The sequence below is a fragment of the Heliangelus exortis genome, chromosome Z, assembly GCF_036169615.1.
Source record: "Heliangelus exortis chromosome Z, bHelExo1.hap1, whole genome shotgun sequence".
Classification (NCBI taxonomy): Eukaryota; Metazoa; Chordata; class Aves; order Apodiformes; family Trochilidae; genus Heliangelus; species Heliangelus exortis.
Window position 1 is genome coordinate 2,273,741 of NC_092454.1, and position 18,646 is coordinate 2,292,386.

Genomic DNA, 18,646 nt, shown 5'->3' on the forward strand with positions numbered 1-18,646 from the left:
AGCAGAAGTCTGCCCAGGAGCAGCTGAGGGAGCTGGGGAGACCAGAGAAGTCCAGATCCTGGAGCAAAGGAGGCTGAGGGGAGAGCTTCTGGCTCTCTGCAACCCCCTGAGAGGAGGTTGGAGCCAGGGGGGGTCGGGCTCTGCTCCCAAGGAAGAAGGGATGGGAGAAGAGGAATTGAGCTGGAGGTTTAGATTGGAGCTTGGGAAGAATTTCTCCCCGGCAAGGGTTGTCAGGGCCTGGCCCAGGCTGCCCAGGGCAGGGCTGGAGTCCCCATCATTCCTGGAGGGATTTCCAAGCCCTGGAGATGTGGTGCTGAGGGCCATGGGGCAGGGGTGGCCTTGGCAGGGCTGGGTTAAGGGTTGGAGTTGATGCTCTCCAAGGTTTTGTTCCAAGCCCAAGGATTGTGTGACTCTCTGCAGCCCCTGATGAGATCCCTCCAAGTGTAACTGTGCTCAGAGCCACTCCAGAGCCAAGTGCAGAGGTTGCAGAGCTCAGGGTGGCACAGCAAGCTCAGGACCCCCATGGGGACAGGTGGCATCTCCTGACCCTACACTGACCCTTTAGGGGAGGTTTAGGTTGGAACTGGGGAACAATTTCTCCCTGGAAAGGGTTGGCAGGGCCTGGAGTCCCAATTCCTGGAGGTGTTCAAAACCCGTGTGGATGTGGCAATTCAGGATGTGGTTTAGTTGGCTGCTGGGGTTGGGTTGATGGTTGGACCTGATGATCCTAGAGGTGTTTTCCAACCTTAAAGGATTAAGTGATTCTACCTAAGGGGGCCCTGTGGTGGGCAGATGGCTGCCACAGCCTTGCCCAGGGGTCCCTACCCATCATATGACGTTCCCAAGCAGCAGCATGTGATTCCTGCTGGGAAAGAGCATGTGGGCTGGAGAGGAGAGGCTGGAGAGGGGGAGGCAGCTCAGCTGGAGAGGATTAGGAAGCATGGGATGGCCTGGGAGGGGACATTTGGGATCAGAGTTGAAGTTTGCATCTTTTTTGATGTTTGCACAGGAGGATGCTCTGACTGTCAAGCAGAAACTTGGGGGAAGGCTCTGCCAGCAAGAGTGGGAAGGAATGAAGAGAGAAACCATGCCCTGGGCTGACAAATGAGGATGCTGGAAGGGTTGTTGCAGACAGAAAGTCTGGAAAAGAGGTGTTCAGGGCTGCTGCTTCTTCCCAAATTTGCCAGAGTGTGTCTGCTGGCTGCAGGTCTTGCCCAGGCTGTGTTAGTGGGCATCACCCACCCTGGCTTCCCAGGCTCTGAGCAGATGGAATCACAGAATGGTTTGGGTTGGAAGGGACCTTTCAAGGGATGCAGCACTGCCCCAGCACTGTTACATCGTTGTAAAACTTTAAAAGAAGCTGTTCTGTGGCCAAAGTAGACTGAAAAGCCATATTTTTTCTAGATGTGACCATTTCCAGAATGATTTATTGTTTCCTGTTGTTCCTACTGATGATATTCATGTGACTGAGATGAAATTTGATTCATACCAACATTCTGATGGGCTGGTAAATGGAAATGGAAGGCTGGTTATGGTCATAATTATCTCTATTATATGACTGTAATATGAAAAGCTTTCTTTTTTTATCCTAGAATCATAGAAGGGCTTGGGGTGATGCAGCAGGCACAGCCCCTGTCCCCAGCTTCTTGGGGACCAGCCAGCCAGCTCAAAACAAACAAGCAAAGAAAAAAAAAAACCAACCCACAGCACTTCATGTGAAATGAAATGTCTTGATTTTCAACATTTTGTTGGCACCATGTCCTAGAGCAAGGGGTTCACCCACCCCCTGCACGCCCAGCGAGGAGGGAATCACCAGCAGAACCATTCCAATGGGGTGGAAAAACCTTGCAGCTGGAGTTTGTGTTCATTCACCTCGGGGTTTTTCTTGGCAAGAAAACCCTTTGCGTAGGTTCTGGAGGTCCCTGACTGCTGGGTCATGGCTTTGATTGCCAGAAATGGACCTCAGCAATCACCTGGGTGAGGAAAGCCATTGGGTCAGTGGCCTTATCGTGGACATTGCTGGGGATAAATGAAACTCTGGGCTTCTGTTTGCTCTGAGCTCTTGGGATTCTCTGTGCTTTTTGTTGAGGAAGCCAAAAATATCCCCTGGAATCAGGGATAATTTGCACCCACAGCTTAGGCATGGATGAAAATCTGGGCAATTCTGTAGAAACAGAAGAGTTTCTTCTTTCTTCTTTTTCAAAAACCTTTGGTGTTTAGGTGTTGGGTTTCTTTTTTTTTTTTTTTTTTTTTTTCTGTAAGGATGGTTGAGCTGCAGAGGGGTTGCTAAAGATGCTCTCCATGGGCCTTTTCCAACCTCCCCTTTTCTTGGGCTGTGCATCTTGTCAGCATTTCATAAACTGAGTGTGCTCTGGGCTGTAAACCCAGCCTCAGATTCCATCCATTTGTGGCACTGCATCTCTGAACCAAAATGGATCCAAGAGGTTTCCTCTGCTTGGTTCTTATCTGCTCTTTCTGTCTCCTTCAAGAGCTGAGAAGCCACAACCAAACCTGTTCTTCTCTTCCAGAAACTTCTGCACCTCCCTGCTGACAGGCACCACACAGAAGGACCTCAGGTATGAATGGTCCTTGCAGGAATGATCTTAATGACTTTTCCAACCAGGACAACTCAAAGTGACCAAGACAGAATTATTGATGCAAAGCAAAACTCCTGTAGTGTCTTCTCATGGTGGCAGTGAGCAGCCCATGTTCTGGAGATGTTTCCCCTCCTTTTCCAAGCCCACAAATCTTGCTCCTGGGATTCACTGCCTGGGCTGGCAGATTTTAGGAGATGGTTGTGGAGAGTGGCTTAACTTCAGAGCTCACCTACCCTGTGCCCAAATGCTGCTGCCTGGGAATCCCAGGATCATTTTGGTTGGAAAAAACCTTGGAGATCATCAACTCCAACCCTTAACCCAGCACTGCCAAGGCCACCCCTGCCCCATGGCCCTCAGCACCACATCTCCAGGGCTTGGAAATCCCTCCAGGAATGATGGGGACTCCAGGCCCTGCCAACCCTTTCCAGGGAGAAATTGTTCCCCAGCTCCAACCTAAACCTCCCCTAAAGGGTCAGTGTAGGGTCAGGAGATGCCACCTGTCCCCATGGGGGTCCTGAGCTTGCTGTGCCACCCTGAGCTCTGCAGCCTCTGCACTTGGCTCTGGAGTGGCTCTGAGCACAGTTACACTTGGAGGGATCTCATCAGGGTCTGCAGAGAGTCACACAATCCTTGGGCTTGGAAAAAAACCTTGGAGAGCATCAACTCCAACCCTTAACCCAGCCCTGCCAAGGCCACCCCTGCCCCATGTCCCTCAGCACCACATCTCCAGGGCTTGGAAATCCCTCCAGGAATGATGGGGACTCCAGCCCTGCCCTGGGCAGCCTGGGCCAGGCCCTGACAACCCTTGCCAGGGAGAAATTCTTCCCAAGCTCCAATCTAAACCTCCAGCTCAATTCCTCTTCTCCCATCCCTTCTTCCTTGGGAGCAGAGCCCGACCCCCCCTGGCTCCAACCTCCTCTCAGGGGGTTGCAGAGAGCCAGAAGCTCTCCCCTCAGCCTCCTCTGCTCCAGGCTGACCATGGGAAGAAAAGGCAAAAACTGGGATCAAGCTGTGCCTCTGGAGCCACAGATTTGGGAAGCAGGGTGCAGGAATCCATAGGATGGTCAGGAGAGGGAAGGTCAGGGAAAGAAGGTGCAGCAGCTGCCTGGAGGCTGGAAAGCTTCCAGTGTGTTGGATGCCTTTGGCTTGAAGATTTTTTGACTTAGGACAACCAACCCATTTGTATGGAATTTTGTGAATGAGTTTTCATATCCCCATTAACCCTTGGGCTGCAAAAATTGTTTCTGGTAGAAAAATGCCAAGAGACCTGCAAAAATCCTGAAGAACTGCCTTCTTTTTCTATGCAAAACCCCCTTCCTGTAGCATGGAAAGATTTATGGGATCCAACATTCCAGGACTGGCATTCTCCTCACTGCCTGCTGGGCTCTCCCATGGCTTCTCAGTGGGTTCAAGCCCCTTCCAGTCCCTGGAGCAGGTCAGGAGGAGAGGTGTGAAGCCAAAAAATTGCCAGAAAACCTCAGAGCAAGAAGTGGGGGAAACAGCTTTGCCCTGGAGTAGCCTCTGGCCTCCTGCTTTGGATGGGTCTTCAAAACCTCTAAAGGGTTTTGGGTCTCCCACGTGGATATTATCACTTACTGCAGGTTTCTCTTTCAGGAGATGGAAGAAATGACCCTTGGGATCACTGAAGAAACCATTGCTGTCCTTGTGATGAGCCCTTCCCAGGAGGATGATCCCAAGAGGAGCACGGAAATAAAGGAATGGTTGAGGTTTGAAGATGGCTGGAGCTTTGCTTCCAGTGCCTGCTGGGACTGAGTGGTTTCCCTGGGCACACACAGAACCAGAACCAGGGCTGGGGGGCCTGGAGAGGAGAATTAAGAGGGATGGCACCAGGGTGAAGTCCTACAGAGCTGAGATTCCAGTGGGATCAGGAGGCAGCTGCCTAGTCCTAGGCAGGACTTTTCAGGAACATGGTTTTGGACCCAGGTTCCCAACTTTTCTGCTGAAGATGCAGAAGTTCTTTTAGCTCCTATCAGCCAAATATCCAAGGCAGGTGGTGCAAGTGGGTAAATCCCAACAAAGCTCAGCCCTGAGCTCAGCACCAGCTCTGAGAGCTCTTGTTAACCTCCCAAGAAAGATAAAAACCTGCACCCCATTTCCTGACACCCTCAGCAGAACCTCCTGCTCCCTCTGCACTTCCACCACTGCAAGTCCTCACCAGTTCCACACCTCAGGGCAACAAAAAACATCTCCTCTTTGCTTTGGGTTTGATTGATGAGGAAAATAACCATGGGATAACTGTCCCTACTTAGGTTTCACATCTCCAAACCTCCAATTTCTCTCCACCTCTTGTTGCTTCTGTGCTTTCCTGCTAAGCAGCAGCTGCCTGAAAGGTGCTGGGTTCTTCCACCAGCACCTGGATTCCTCCATGGGGGTGGGTGCAGAAAGGATGAAGGAATAAAGTTGGATTCAGGTGGTGCTGGGGGAGGAGATTCCCACAGTGTGGTGGGGAAGTGCTTGAGGACCTCAGCTTGAATCCCACATCTTAATTCCCAGCAGCTGGAAACTTGGCACCCCTGGGAACAGGACTGGTTTTGTTCCTGAGGAAGAAGTGAAACACTGAGAAAGTGTTGGAAAGCTGAGCTATTGGTTTACTGATTTATCATTTCCTCAAAGTCAGGAGACCCCCAGAGGGGAAACTTTCTCCTTCTCTGTTTATTTTTCTCCAGGAACACTTCCCTCAGGAAGGCCATGGGGTGCCTCTTCTGATCCTCCTTCACATCACCAGCATTTGGATTGGGTTGGGTGTCCTTGGATGATGATCCAGGTGCTAATTGATGAACCCAAATCTCAAAATAATCACCAATGACTGAAAGCTGGAGTCTGTTCTTATGAGCTCCTAAACTTTTTTTTTTTTTCCCCACAGGAATTTCATATATAAACCCAAGCAGCAATATTTGCCCACATCCCAGCAGGTTTCCCTGTTTGCTTAAAAGTTCCTTGGAGGCTTCTGAGAATTTTTCTCCTTGAAAGCAAAGCAAAAGGCACCTTTTTTAAGGCAGGGATCTGGAGAGCTGCAGGCAGAATGAGGGTGCCACAGTTTCCAGCCACGTAAATATTTGGGAGCATTTCATCAAATTTTCCTCTTCCCATCTGGGTAAAATCCTGGCTTCAGATCTTTGGGGTTTTTTGTGCTAAACAAGAGATCCAAAAATAGTTTTGTGGTCAGAGCAGTTACACCCCAGCAACTTCTAACCATGCAGCTGAGCTTGGACTCTGCTGCCAGGGATGTTGCTCAGAAAGATGTTTTTTTGTCTTGGTTTTAGGTTTGTTGTTTTGGTTTTTTTTATCCCAGTCTGACAAACTTTTCTCTGAGCAGGAGATGGGTTCCACTTTCTGGAAACATTTTGGTTTTATCCAAACACTGCTTTGTAAAATTCCCCAAGCAGCTCTTGGAAATATTTAATTTTAACAAGTAAGTATTTGATTTTTTATTTTTTTTTTAACATGGTGGGTTCTGCTTTGTTTGAAATAATCATCATATCACAGAATCTTTCAGGTTGGCAAAAACCTTTGGGATCATCCAGCCCAACCATCATCCCTACTCCACAAAATTCTCCCCAAAACCACATCCCCCAACACCACATCTGAACAACCCCTGCAGGGATGGGGACCCTGGGCAGCCAATTCCAGTCTTTTCCTGCAAACATGTTTTTTTTTTTCCCTGCTCTCCAGCATGGACATCATCGATGCCTGAAATTCCAGCTGCAGTTTATCCCTTGGCTCTTGGACGCCTCTCCCAAGCTTTTCCCTCTCCTCAGCTGCCATCTAGCTGCAGCCCTGGGCTTTGCTCCTTGGGCTGGTGGCTGCTCTGCCACCCTTGAGCCGATCAAATCCCCCTCCCTGCTCCCAGGACCCTATCTGGGTGCCCCCTGCCCAGCCGAGCCCCCCAAAGGGATGGGTGGGGAGCACCCATGGGTGCCTGGCAGCGCACAGGGGTGCAGATGTGATGCTCTGAGCAGCATCCCCCTTTAATTCCTTCAGCTCTGGTGATGCCCAGGGCAGGGGTGGGGTCCCCATTCCCGGAGGGCTCTCGGAGCCCTGGTGGCTTTGGCACTGATGGGTGACAGGGTCCCCGTGCTGCTCCCCAACCGCTTTCCCCACCCCCCGGCTCTTTGCAGACGCTCCCTGCGGCGCCTTCGCTCCGCGCTCGGCCCCGCACTTGCGCCACGCTCCCTGCCCGAACCCCGCCCCAGATCTCGCGAGAGGTGGCGGCTCCCGCCCCTTTCCTCGGCCTCTTCTCCGCCGGCGCCCTGAGGTGAGGGAGCTATGGCGGGCAGGGAGCGCTCCCCATCCCCATCCCAATCCCCTCCCATCCTGCCCAGGGAGACCCGGGGAGGCCATGAGGGGGGCGAGGATTCGCTTGGCCTCGCTTCACCTCACAGGACGCCCTCGGTATTTGAGGGAGGACGGGGAGATGGCGGAGTTTGGCGGGGGTGGGGGGGGTGTCGGTGTCCGTGAGGTAACTGCGGGCCCCGGGCGGAGGCCGTGGCTGCGGTGATGACTTTCTTAGGACACCTTTGGATTTTATTGTGAAAAGAAACGATGGATTCTGAGCAGCTCCTTCAGGTGGCGGCAGTAAGGGGAATAAGGGTTCTGCGTTAAGAAGCTAAATGTTTTTTTGTGGTTTATTTCGTTTTATTATTTGTGCAGGTGAACCCCCAAAATGGTGCGCTACTCCCTGGACCCGGAGAACCCCACGAAATGTGAGTTGGCGTTTTGGGGACACATAGAAAAAAAAACTTACCCCAAACCCTTGAGGTGTTGATGCTAAAACTTGGTTGTTTTTTTTTTTTTTTTTCCCCCGCAGCATGCAAGTCCCGGGGATCCAACCTGCGGGTGCACTTCAAGGTGGGAAATGCAAATATATTTGGGTTTGGGTTTTTTTAAAATACATTTTGTTTCTCCTGTGTCACTTCAGGGTGGCAGCAAACGTCACAGCCCCTACTTTAGCTGCTTGTGATGTCTTATCCTAATTATCCTTAAAAGCTCCCAGTCTAACTTAAAATAAAAAACGCAGTGGATTTAGGAGGAGGAATTGGCCGACTGATAAACGAGGGATTTGGTTGCATTTCTCTTACTTTGCCTTTTTGGATGGTTGGTTGGAAGGAACGTGGGGTTCACCTGGCCATGAAGTGTGGCTGGGGGAGGGCTGGAGCCTTGTGCTGTGAGGACATGGGGTCCTCAGAACCACTTTGGGCCCCCCACAAGCAAAGCTGAGGAGGGGCTTTTCTCCTGGGTGTTCTGTGATACGAGGGGAAAAAAATATCAGTTATTTTTGCTTGCTGTTTTATGGTGAGGAGGTAACAGAAGTTATGCTCTGACGTGCTTCATGTCCTCTTTTCAGCACCAATAATTCCTCCTTCATTTTTCTAGCCAAGCCTTTTCTTCTCCTTTCATATTCCCTTACATAAAGTGAACTGATTGTAGTTTGCTTTCTCATCACTTCCTCTGGGGTGCCATATTTAACATTTTAGGGGGAATTTATCCTGATTTGTTTTGGAGTAGTGGCCACAGAGGAACTACGGCAAGTGATGAACACTCAAATTTGAGTTTTGCTGGTTGAAAAGATATTGGGTAAAAAAACCAAAACAAAACAATAAAGAAATGGCAGAGCTGCAAGGGTTAGAAAAGCCTGTAGCAAAATAAAAACCATTTGTAATTATTCCTTTAACTTTGCGTGTGCGAGGGCTCCTCTTAAACTGAAACTGAAGCAGAAAATGCGGGAGAGAGAGAAATTTTTCGTTTTTTTTTGTTCTTGCCTTGTGACTTGGTGTGCTGAGGGGGACTCTGGTGTGGTGTGTGTTGGCAGAACACCCGTGAGACTGCCCAGGCCATCAAGGGCATGCACATCCGCAAGGCCACCAAGTACCTGAAGGATGTCACCCTGAAGAAGCAGTGTGTCCCCTTCCGGCGCTACAACGGCGGCGTCGGGCGCTGTGCACAGGTGAGCTGGGGGGGAAACGGGGCAGGACAGCCTCAGTTTGCATTTTATCCAGGAAGATTAAGGCAAAGGAGAGTTAACCTTCATTGCACTAGAGAGTCATACAGCGTTAGGGATTGGGAGGGGCCTCTGGAGATCTGCCAAGCCACAGCAGGATCACACAGGAGGACACCCAGGTGGGGGTTGAAAGTCCCCAAAGGAGACTCCACAAGCTCTCTGGGCAGCCTGGGACAGGGTTTCCTCACAGGGAAGAAGTTTCTTTTCATAAATCACTGTAAAATTCACTCCTATAAAACTGTTGCTGACCAAATCCTTTTGCTCTGCAGTGCTGCTATAATAATTGCAAGGTGACAGGGTGTAAATAAAGGGTGAGTTATATTGCAGCAGGATAAAATTAAACTTAGAAGGAGGCCCCACAACCTCTCTGGGGAGCCTGGGCTAGGGCTCCCTCACAGGGAAGAAGTTTCTTTTCATAAATCACTATAAAATTCACTCCTATAAACACTGTTGCTCCTCTTTCAAGGTCAAGTTGCTGACCAAATCCTTTTGCTCTGCAGTGCTGTTACAGTAATTGCAAGGTGACAGGGTGTAAAAGAAGGGTGAGTTATGTTGTAGCAGGGTAAAACTAAAACTTTGAAGGAGACTCCACAACCTCTCTGGGCAGCCTGGGCCAGGGTTTCCTCATAGGGAAGAAGTTTCTCCTCATGTTGAGAACACAATGCTCCTATAATTCACTCCAAAAAAAATGTTGCTCCTATTTCCAGTGTCAAGTGGACCAAATTATTTTGCTCTGCAGTGCTGTTACAATAATTGTAGGTGACAGGGTGTAAGTAAAGGGTGAGTTACATTGTAGCAGGACAGAAGTAACACTTAAAGGAGACTCCACAATCTCTCTGGGCAGCCTGGGCCAGAGTTTCCTCACAGGGGAGAAGTTTCTCCTCATGTTGAGGAGACCATGACTATAAAAATCACCTCTCTGAAAACTTGCTCCTGTTTCCAGTGTCAAGTTGTTGACCAAATTATTTTGCTTTGCAAAAGCTGTTACAATAATTGCAAGGTGACAGGGTGTAAAGGAGGGGTGAGTTGCTGCCTTCAAACCAAGCAGGAGACACCAGAACTTCTCTGGGCAGCCTGGGCCAGGATTTTCTCACAGGGAAGAAGTTTCATAGAATCATAGAATGATAGAATTAGCTGGGTTGGAAGGGAGCTCAGAGCTCCTCAAGTCCAAGCCTTGCTCCACTCCCCCTGTGGTTCCCAGCCCATGGCACTGAGTGCCACATCCAGGCTCTTTGGAAATATCTCCAGGGCTGGAGAATCCACCCCTTCCCTGGGCAGCCCATTCCAAGGTCTGATCACCCTCTGGGGAAAGAAATTCTTTCTCATGGCCAACCTAAACCTCCCCTGGCACAACTTGAGACCTCTTGTGCCCTCTTGTCTTGCTGAGAGTTGCCTGGGAAAAGAGCCCAACCCCCCCCTGGCTCCAACCTCCTTTCAGGGAGTTGTAGAGAGTGATGAGGTCTCCCCTGAGCCTCCTCTTCTCCAGCCTCAACACCCCCAGCTCCCTCAGCCCTTCCTCCCAGGAATTCTGCTGGATCCCTTCCCAGCCTCCTTGCTCTTCTCTGGACCTGCTCCAGCACCTCAAGCTCCTTCCTCAGCTGAGGGGCCCAGAACTGGACCCAGGACTCAAGCTGTGGCCTCCCCAGGGCTGAGCACAGGGGCAGAATCCCTTCCCTGGACCTGCTGGCCACGCTGTTCCTGAGCCAGCCCAGGATGCCATTGGCCTTCTTGGCCACCTGGGCACACTGCTGCCTCCTCTTCAGCTTCCTGGCAATCCAGACTCCCAGCTCCCTTTCTGCCACTCTCTGCCCAGCCTGGAGCTCCCCAGGGGGTTCTTGTGGCCAAAGGGCAGGACCCGGCCCTTGGAATGTTGAACCTCATCCCGTTTCTCCTCATGTTGAACAGAACACGATGCTCCTATAACTCACTCCTATAAAAACTGTTGCCCCTGTTTCCAGCATCAAGTTATTGACCAAGTTATTATGCTCTGCGGTGCTGTTATAATTCCAAGGTGACAGGGTGTAAAGGAGGAGGAGTTACATTGTAACAGGATAAAATCACAACTCTTCTTCCCTCAGGCCAAGCAGTGGGGCTGGACCCAGGGCCGGTGGCCCAAGAAAAGCGCCGAGTTCTTGCTGCACATGCTGAAGAACGCGGAGAGCAACGCTGAGCTGAAGGTGGGTGATGTGCTGGGGGCACGGGTGCCCACTGAGCTGGGTGGGTGGGGGCTTGAAGGGTGGCTCAGCTCCCTTAAATGTACAAAAAAAAAAAAATCAAAATCTGTGGAGTCAGGGTGGGTTTGTACCTTTGGATCATGCTCTGTGCTCTGTTGGGTGACTTGACGGCAGTGATGACCATCTTAGGACACCTTTGGAATAACCATGAAAAAAAAATAGTTTGTTCTGAGCTGTCAGTCTGAAGCAACATTGAGCTCTTTGGAGAGGAAAACCAAACAAGCAGTGAGAAGGTTGGTTGCACGTTCCTCCCCAGGGTCTGGATGTGGATTCCCTGGTGATCGAGCACATCCAGGTGAACAAAGCTCCCAAGATGCGCCGCAGAACCTACAGAGCCCACGGCCGCATCAACCCCTACATGAGCTCCCCCTGCCACATCGAGATGATCCTCACTGAGAAGGAGCAGATTGTCCCCAAGCCAGAGGAGGAAGTTGCTCAGAAGAAAAAGGTACCAAATGTCTGCAGTTCAGGAGGTGCCAGGCTTGGTGTTTGGGGGTTGCTGTGATGACCATCTTAGGACACCTTTGGAACACCCGTGAAAAAAAAATTGTTACTTCTGAGCAACCTCACAAACACTGAGAATGGGGATGGAAAATAATTTCTAACAATTAATTTCTAACAGGGATTAATGTCCTAAGATGTAATCCCCATTACATTTTGTAATCCTTCAATGCATCTCCACAGTTGTTTTTTTTTTTGACCCAAACTTCCATTTCACTTTTAAATGTCTCTTTCTCCAAGGGAGTTGTTCACTCTAAATCTTAAATGTAAGTTCTTGAAATAGCTTCCACCATGGCTGCAAGCACTGCAGCTTTTTCCTGTGTCTCTAAATTTCTTCTAGCAAGCTTTCCTCATTTTTATACTGCTCTGTATTGATATTAAGTGCTACTAGAGTGGTCTTTTCTGGAAGTCATTGCTTCTGAAAGATGGTGAGTAAGAGAATCACAACTGGAGAGATTCTTCAGTCAAGGGAAAAGAAGTTACTGTTCTTATGTCTTGTGCCAGCTCTGGGATATTGAAGTTACACAGTGATGCACTGCAGAGAGCTTTTATCTGGAGGTTTTGGGATTTTTTTTCCATATAAGCTTTTCTCTAATGCAGGGATTAATTTCTAATGCAGGATGTTTGAAGGGAGGTGCAGCCTCTTTCTTTACCTCCCTTCTGATTTCTTGGTCTCTCTTTCAGATCTCCCAGAAGAAGCTGAAGAAGCAGAAGCTGATGGCTCGGGAGTAAAAAGTGCATCCAATAAAACCAAAAAAGAGTTTGGATTGAGCGTGGTCCCTTCCCTGGGGGGTGTTTCCCGCGGGTGGGGCCGGGGTGGGGAGGAGCAGCTCTGCGGGACGTGGATTTTGGGTGGAAACCCAAAGACCTGGAAGCAGAGCCCGGGGGGTGGGGGGAGGTTCGGGCAGCGAATGGCCCAGAACGGTCGCCGGGATATGACGGATTTCCGGCGTGGGGTGTGGCCATATGCCTCGTGATTTGTCCCCTCTTTCCGGTTCCGGTTCGGTGGTGGGTCCGGTAACGGTGCAGTTCGGCTGCGGGGTGCGGTGAGTGCGGGCCCGGGCCGGGTTGGCTGCGGCTCCCTCCCTCCCCTCCTGAGCCTGCCCGGGTGGGCTCGGGGCGTTTGAGTGGAGCTTAAATCGGTTCGGTTCTTTTGGGCCCGCCGGGAGCTTCTCGGGTCTAGCCCCGACATCCGAGTCCTGGGATGTTCTGGGTCAAGCCGGCCTCTGGAACACAACCCCAGCGTTTTGTCGGCGCAGCCTTTTTGAGCTTTTTTTAGCTGTTTTCAGGGTAATCTTTGTACCCAAGAGCCGGTTCGGTGTGGGGACAGAGCCCGACCCGAATGTGCCACTGTCACCCGTGTCCTCTGCTGAGACTCGAGTGGGGGCCGGGGCACAAAGGAGTCAGCTGGAGTTTAAAATCGGGAGCATTGCTGCTTTTAGGAGGTTTTTGTACGGGGGGAATGGTTCTGAGCTGGAAGAGCAGAGATTGAGGTTGGAGATGAGGAAGAAATTGTTGAGTTTGAGGGTGCTGAGCCCCTGTGCCAGGTTTCCCAGAGAAGCTGTGGCTGCCCCATCCCTGGCAGTGTCTCAGGTCAGGTTGGATGGGGCTTGGAGCAACCTGGGCTGGTGGGAGGTGTCCCTGCCCATGGAAAGGGGTTGGGAATGGAGGAGCTTGAAGGTTTTTTCCAACTCTGAATATTCCATGATCAGGTGTTGGGTGAGGAGAAGCTCAACATGTGCTGGCAGCCCAGAAACCAGCCCTGTCCTGGGCTGCATCCCCAGCAGGGTCAGGGAGGGGATTGTCCCCCTCTGCTCCACTCTGGGGAGACCCCCCTGGGGTGCTGGGTCCAGTTCTGGGGTCCCCAAGCCCAGAAGGAGATGGAGCTGCTGGAGTGAGTCCAGAGGAGGCCCTGGAGATGCTGGGAGGGCTGGAGCAGCTCTGGAGCCAGGCTGAGAGAGTTGGGGTTGTTCAGGCTGGAGAAGAGAAGGCTGCAGGGAGACCTTAGAGCACCTTCCAGTGCCTGAAGGGGCTCCAGGAAAGCTGGGGAGGGACTGGGGACAAGGGCAGGGAGGGATGGGATGAGGGGGAAGGGTTCTAAACTTGGAAAAAGGGAGATTGAGGTTGGACATTGGGAAAAAATTCTTTAATTTGGAGGTGCTGAGCCCCTGTGCCAGGTTTCCCAGAGAAGCTGTGGCTGCCCCATCCCTGGCAGTGTCTCAGGTCAGGTTGGATGGGGCTTGGAGCAACCTGGGCTGGTGGGAGGTGTCCCTGCCCATGGAAAGGGGGTGGGAATGGATGAGCTTTAGGGTCCCTTCCAACCCAAACCAGTCTGGGTTTTTATATTTCTTTTATATCCGTCAGGTTTCACTTCTTTTTGATCTGCAGCCTTGAGGTGCCCTGGGTGCAGAGGCACTGGAAAGGTGGCCTGAGCTGTTCCCTCCAGAGCAGGAACCCCAGCACCTTGCTGGAAATAAAATCCCCTTTTGAAGCACCTTTCATGAGCTCCTTTGTTCCTTTTGTCTCAGCTGATGATTCCTCAGGTTCTGTAACACTGGATCTGAAGTAGTTTTGTGTCATTTAAGCAAAACCTTCCACCCTCTGAACGTATTTTTCCAAGTTCCAGCTGTAAAATGATGAATTAATGCAAACTTTTTAATTTAAAATTAAAAAAATGTGTCTCTGGTTGGCGAGAACTTTGCAACATTTTGTCTTTTATTAAAGAACTGCTACATTTTCATATCATCTACAATCCTTACTCATTATTTAAATTGATTTTCTTGCCTCATGGCATCCAAAAGCCACATCCTAACCTGTTTATATTTTTTTTAATCCCCCAGGGCTGTCACAGAGCAGGAGGAAGCCATGGTGTGCATTCCCTGCATCGTCATCCCCGTTCTCCTCTGGGTCTACAAGAAATTCCTTGAGCCCTACATCTACCCCCTCATAGCCCCCTTCATTAAGAGGGCCTGGCCCAAAAAAGCTGTGGAAGAAACAACCACCATAAAAGAAAGTCCAGGAGAGAGCTCTGGAAATCCTCGGGTTCCTTCAGCCACCAAAAGAGATCAGGAGGATGAGTTTGGAATTCACAGAGTAAGATGAATGCTTGTAGCTACCCAGGGGCACTCCAGATAAAGTTTGGGGTGGGCAGCACGTGAGAATAAGCAGCTGGGTGGAAAAGCTTACTTTATTTATCTTTTAATTATTATTTTAAATGACTGGAAGCTTTATTTATCTTTTAATTATTATTTTAAATGACTGGTTGGTCTTTTATTGAGTCAGAGAATTGTTCAATTGTTAAATGACCTCTAAGATCAGAAGTCCAACCATCACTACCAGACAGCTAAACCATGTCCTGAAGTGCTTCATCCATGCCTTTTTTGGACACCTCTAGGCATGGGGGCACCTCTAGGCTCCACCTCTACCCTGGGACAACCCTTTCCAGGGACAAATTCTTCCCAAACTCCAACCTAAACGTCCCCTGGCACAACTTGAGGCCATTCCTTGTCCCATCCCTTGTTTCGTGGCAAAGTTTTGCATTTTGTCTCTGCCCTCCTTCCTTCCCCCTGCCAAACAGTACTTTAGACACACCACCACTTTGTTATCTTTATAAAAGTCATTTTTTTTTTTTCCACCAGCTGCCCATGTCCTGGGGTTGGGGTCCCTTTTTTTGGGACATCCCAGTAACCAGGGCTGTGTCCTTTATTCACAGTTTGAAAGCAACGGTGTGGCAAATGGGATTGCTGCAAAGAGACCCCCGGAGGCTTCTGACAAGAAAACAGATTAAAGGAAGGAATTTCTAAGGATTTGCTTCCCTGGTGTCCAATATGAACTGGTGATACTTTTCTCATCTTCTGAGACTGGTTTTTCTTTGCACGTTTTAGCTGAATTCCAAGCCCTTATCTCTTAGAGGAGAGGGTCTCTTTTGCCACTAAGATGGCAGCTATTATATTTCTTAATTTAAAATGTTGGCAGACTGAAGTTTTGTTTTTTTTTTTTCCTCACTGGAACTGCTTTTCATCCATCATCTGTTTAGTGTGATTCAGGTTTAGGTTCAATAATTTATAACTAAATCTAGCTTTGGGAGGGGAAATCTTAGCACCTTAGTTTCACTCTCTGCTAGTGCAACACTTCAGGCTTTCACCTTAAAAGCTGTTCCTGTTCTTGACCTTGCAAACAAATGAAGAATTGCACTGGAGCAAGAGAAGCATCATGGTTAAATTATGAAGATTTTTTTCATGTCACAAGCTGAAGGAGTTGTGCTCTCTGCAAAAATTTACTTGGCTTCCTAAAAGCAGAGTCTTGATTTGCTATTTCTGTTAATTTTTTTTCCTTGAAATGTTGTGCCTTTTTTTCCTGAAGAGGAGCAGCAGGGGAATGGTTCTTTCTGGTTTGTTTTTTTTTTCTCTTGTGGTGGTGGTTTAAAATGGTGCAGAATTTGGTCTTGCAAAAAAAAAAAATCAGTGCAAGTCAAATCTCTTCAACAAGCTTGTGAAATTAGAATGGTGATGGAGGATTGTTTTTATTAATATTATCCTTCATACAATTGTTCTTAGGTTTCTGAGCTAGAATTATCTAGAGTGGCAACAAAAGCTTTGGAAACCTGCAGGCAGGCCTCAGGTGAAGGTGGTCATAAAGCTGCTGGCTTCATGGTAAGAAAATGAGCAAAGCAAAGTCCTGCTCTGCTTCCTCCTGGGAAGATTTCTCCTTCTCCTGACTTGCAGCTGTGGAGTTGGGAAGAGTTTGAGATGTCCCTGTGCTTTGTAGGGGTTAGAAGTGGGCATTCTCTCTGCCAGACCAGAGCTCTCCTTCAAAAGATTCAAACCCAAACCATTCCAGCAATTTTTAGGATGTATCATTTTCCCAGAAGCCCTACTTGAGATATTCTACAAAAAGTTTTGCTTTTTTTTTTTTCTATGTCCTTGAATGCTCACTGAGCTCCAGCCTTGTTCTTCCAACTGTGTTTTCTCTTACCAGGTAAATAATTACTCCAAAAACTTCCTTGGTGCCTGCCAAATGCTTCTGGGGAGGAATATTGTTTCCTACCACTGCCTGGTTTGGTCAGGTCTTGTGTGAATTGATCCAAAATGTCAACACAATGCCAATGGATATTGGCTCTTGCTCCTGTAATGAGTTGAAACAAACAAAAAAACAACTCCTGAGACAAGGCTAAATAGTATTTGCTCTCCCTTACTGAGCTGCTCTGTTAGGAGGTGGATTTGTTCTTGCTGCTTTATCAGCTTTTGCATCCTCCTTGGAACACAGTCCCCCATCTTGATCCATGTAGCAGTTTGTTCCTTCCCTTTGTGACAGTAAAACCTGGCTTTATCCTGAACATGTGTGGTGTAATTCCTCCAATAAAGGGTAAAAACAGTAATTATACACTCCTGCAACTGCTCACAGGTCCTGGGGTGTGGGCTCTGATGGGGAAGAGGCTGTGCTGATTTCCAGTTGGTTTTGTCCTCTGAATTTCTGGCTGTTTTGCAGATCTTGTTGCAACAAATCAGAGGCTTCATCCCCCTGGTGGGAAGGGGATGTCACCCTGTGCTGTGGTGGATTTGGTTTTGGGAACCCTCCCCAAATGATAAACCCCTCTGCTACCACTTAGTGTCTGAGTTCATCCTCAAAATCAGAGGGAAATTCCAAGGATTTGTCATCACCTGGCAACAGGAAAGGAGGAAAGTGCCCCAGGAAGTCACTCCAAGAGCTGAGGTCTTCCACGTGGCTGTGGAAATGTGGGGTTTTGGGTGTGCTGCAGAACATCAGGGAAAGATTTGTCCCTTCCTCTCCCAGGAGAGGTAACTTAGAAAAAGTTGGATGTCTGCTAAACCAAGGTTTTGGAGTCACATCTCCCTCTAACAGGACAAAAAAAAGCCCCCAAGAGCTTTCCAAGTGCTCCTTTAATTTGCAAATGTAGGCAGTCAGTTCATAAAGTGCACATAATTGATTATTTTGAGCCATTTAGGGGATTATTAAAACAAGGAAGGGCATCAGACAGGAATATGGAGAATAAACTGTGGGTAAATGGGAGCACAGGCTGCCAGCACAGCTTGAACACCAGGCCTACTGAGAAGGCAAAAAACCCCAATTTTTGGCTTTTGCAAGAAGCCAAAACACCTTTTGGTTTCTAAAAGCTCACCATTTGTGCTTTGTGATGTGGTATTTTATATTCCAGGAGGATTTTAGATCACAAAGGTTTCCTGAGTGAGGCACTTCTCTGCATGACCTGGCAGGAGAGCTGTAGGGTGGTGTTTCTGCTCTTCTTTTCCAAGAAGAGGTCAGAAATCCTGTGGTGGGGTTAAACAGAAAAGAAAAAAAAAAAAAAACAACAAAATCCAACCCAAAGAGATCAGGTATATTTAATGTAACTGAGAAAATGTCCATGTGTTTGGAAATTTACTAAAGGTCTTGGGCATCTAATGATGGGGAGTGCACATCTTCCCAGAATTTACTAAAGTAGCAGCCTCATTTACACTGAAAATTTAAAAAAAATATTTTAGATTGGGCATATTTTGGGATCACAGTACTTCTGCAAGATCTTCAGCATTAAAGCTGTCTGGTTTTATGGAAATACTGTTAAGGAAGAATCAAGAGATCAACCCATAGTGGAAAATATTTGAAAACCGTTCAAATCAACTAATTTGAAGTATTTTTTCTTTCTGAGAAGGTCTAAATGTGGCATTTTTTGGTTTATACAGGTGCCTGGGACTTAAACACAACCAAAATACAGCTTTAAAGTACTGCAAGGATGTGCAAAAAAGATTTTAGGTTGCTAATTATTTTGATGGGATTCTGGCAGGTTAAATTGAAGATGATCAGTTCAATGAATTTTATGACATCTAAACTGGCAATGAATTCTGTGCAAAATGATCTTTATTTAGAGACCATTATTGCTGAAAGAACAGTCTTTTGAGAGCCTGCAAGGAAATTTAATTTACACTTTGATTAACTAAACCTGCCTTCAAATAGAAGTAATTCTGCTTTGTTGGCCTGCCTGATAGATGAGAGAAGGGATTGTCTTCCTGGTGGAGTTTCTGATTGTTGGAACATATTTGATGAACCAAATCATATTTTGGGGTTTGGAGATTCATTATTTTTGTTTTTCAGTGATCCCAACTGCAGTAAATTTAATTTAAATGGTGTAGAAGAGGACACTGCTGCTGTCAGTCTCTTGCTTGGGGACCTTTTAGACCCTGGTGCTGCATTTTATTGAGGTTGAAAAAGAAACTTAAAAGTGTTGCAGATGGATGTATAGACCCTGGCTCTGTGTCATGCAGTGATAATGGGATTATGCT

General features: G+C 48.4%; 2 protein-coding genes, 1 long non-coding RNA gene and 3 other non-coding genes across 6 annotated transcripts; all 6 read left to right on the forward strand.

Annotated features, from left to right (window-relative positions):
- Positions 1-4,194: 4,194 nt before the first annotated feature.
- On the forward strand, positions 4,195-5,817 carry LOC139790053 (uncharacterized). Its single transcript, XR_011723359.1, has 3 exons — positions 4,195-4,324; positions 5,285-5,382; positions 5,482-5,817. It is a non-coding gene; the product is annotated as an uncharacterized lncRNA (long non-coding RNA).
- Positions 5,818-6,848: 1,031 nt separating this feature from the next.
- Positions 6,849-12,115, forward strand: LOC139789866 (large ribosomal subunit protein uL22). The gene is made up of 6 exons (XM_071730968.1): positions 6,849-7,321; positions 7,426-7,466; positions 8,428-8,562; positions 10,695-10,793; positions 11,107-11,298; positions 12,036-12,115. The coding sequence occupies exons 1-6, from the start codon at positions 7,282-7,284 to the stop codon at positions 12,081-12,083; spliced, it is 555 nt and encodes a 184-aa protein (XP_071587069.1). The 5' UTR covers positions 6,849-7,281; the 3' UTR covers positions 12,084-12,115.
- LOC139790453 (small nucleolar RNA SNORD58) lies at positions 7,108-7,176 on the forward strand. The gene has a single exon (XR_011723496.1). It is a non-coding gene; the product is annotated as a small nucleolar RNA SNORD58 (small nucleolar RNA).
- Positions 10,959-11,027, forward strand: LOC139790487 (small nucleolar RNA SNORD58). Its single transcript, XR_011723529.1, has one exon. It is a non-coding gene; the product is annotated as a small nucleolar RNA SNORD58 (small nucleolar RNA).
- On the forward strand, positions 11,347-11,415 carry LOC139790498 (small nucleolar RNA SNORD58). Its single transcript, XR_011723540.1, has one exon. It is a non-coding gene; the product is annotated as a small nucleolar RNA SNORD58 (small nucleolar RNA).
- Positions 12,116-12,283: 168 nt separating the features above from the next.
- Positions 12,284-16,686, forward strand: LOC139789800 (UPF0729 protein C18orf32 homolog). The gene is made up of 3 exons (XM_071730871.1): positions 12,284-12,397; positions 14,192-14,444; positions 15,064-16,686. The coding sequence occupies exons 1-3, from the start codon at positions 12,318-12,320 to the stop codon at positions 15,136-15,138; spliced, it is 408 nt and encodes a 135-aa protein (XP_071586972.1). The 5' UTR covers positions 12,284-12,317; the 3' UTR covers positions 15,139-16,686.
- The last annotated feature ends 1,960 nt before the right edge of the window (positions 16,687-18,646 follow it).

What these genes read in the sequence shown, in the direction of transcription:
- LOC139789800 (XM_071730871.1), top strand. Translation starts at nt 12,318, where the DNA reads ATGCCTCGTGATTTGTCCCCTCTTTCCGGTTCCGGTTCGGTGGTGGGT. An exon ending in CAGTTCGGCTGCGGGGTGCG is followed by an intron (nt 12,398 to 14,191) that starts GTGAGTGCGGGC and finishes TTAATCCCCCAG; the next exon opens with GGCTGTCACAGAGCAGGAGG. An exon ending in ATGAGTTTGGAATTCACAGA is followed by an intron (nt 14,445 to 15,063) that starts GTAAGATGAATG and finishes CTTTATTCACAG; the next exon opens with TTTGAAAGCAACGGTGTGGC.
- LOC139789866 (XM_071730968.1), top strand. Translation starts at nt 7,282, where the DNA reads ATGGTGCGCTACTCCCTGGACCCGGAGAACCCCACGAAAT. An exon ending in CCCGGAGAACCCCACGAAAT is followed by an intron (nt 7,322 to 7,425) that starts GTGAGTTGGCGT and finishes TTTCCCCCGCAG; the next exon opens with CATGCAAGTCCCGGGGATCC. An exon ending in AAGTTGCTCAGAAGAAAAAG is followed by an intron (nt 11,299 to 12,035) that starts GTACCAAATGTC and finishes TCTCTCTTTCAG; the next exon opens with ATCTCCCAGAAGAAGCTGAA.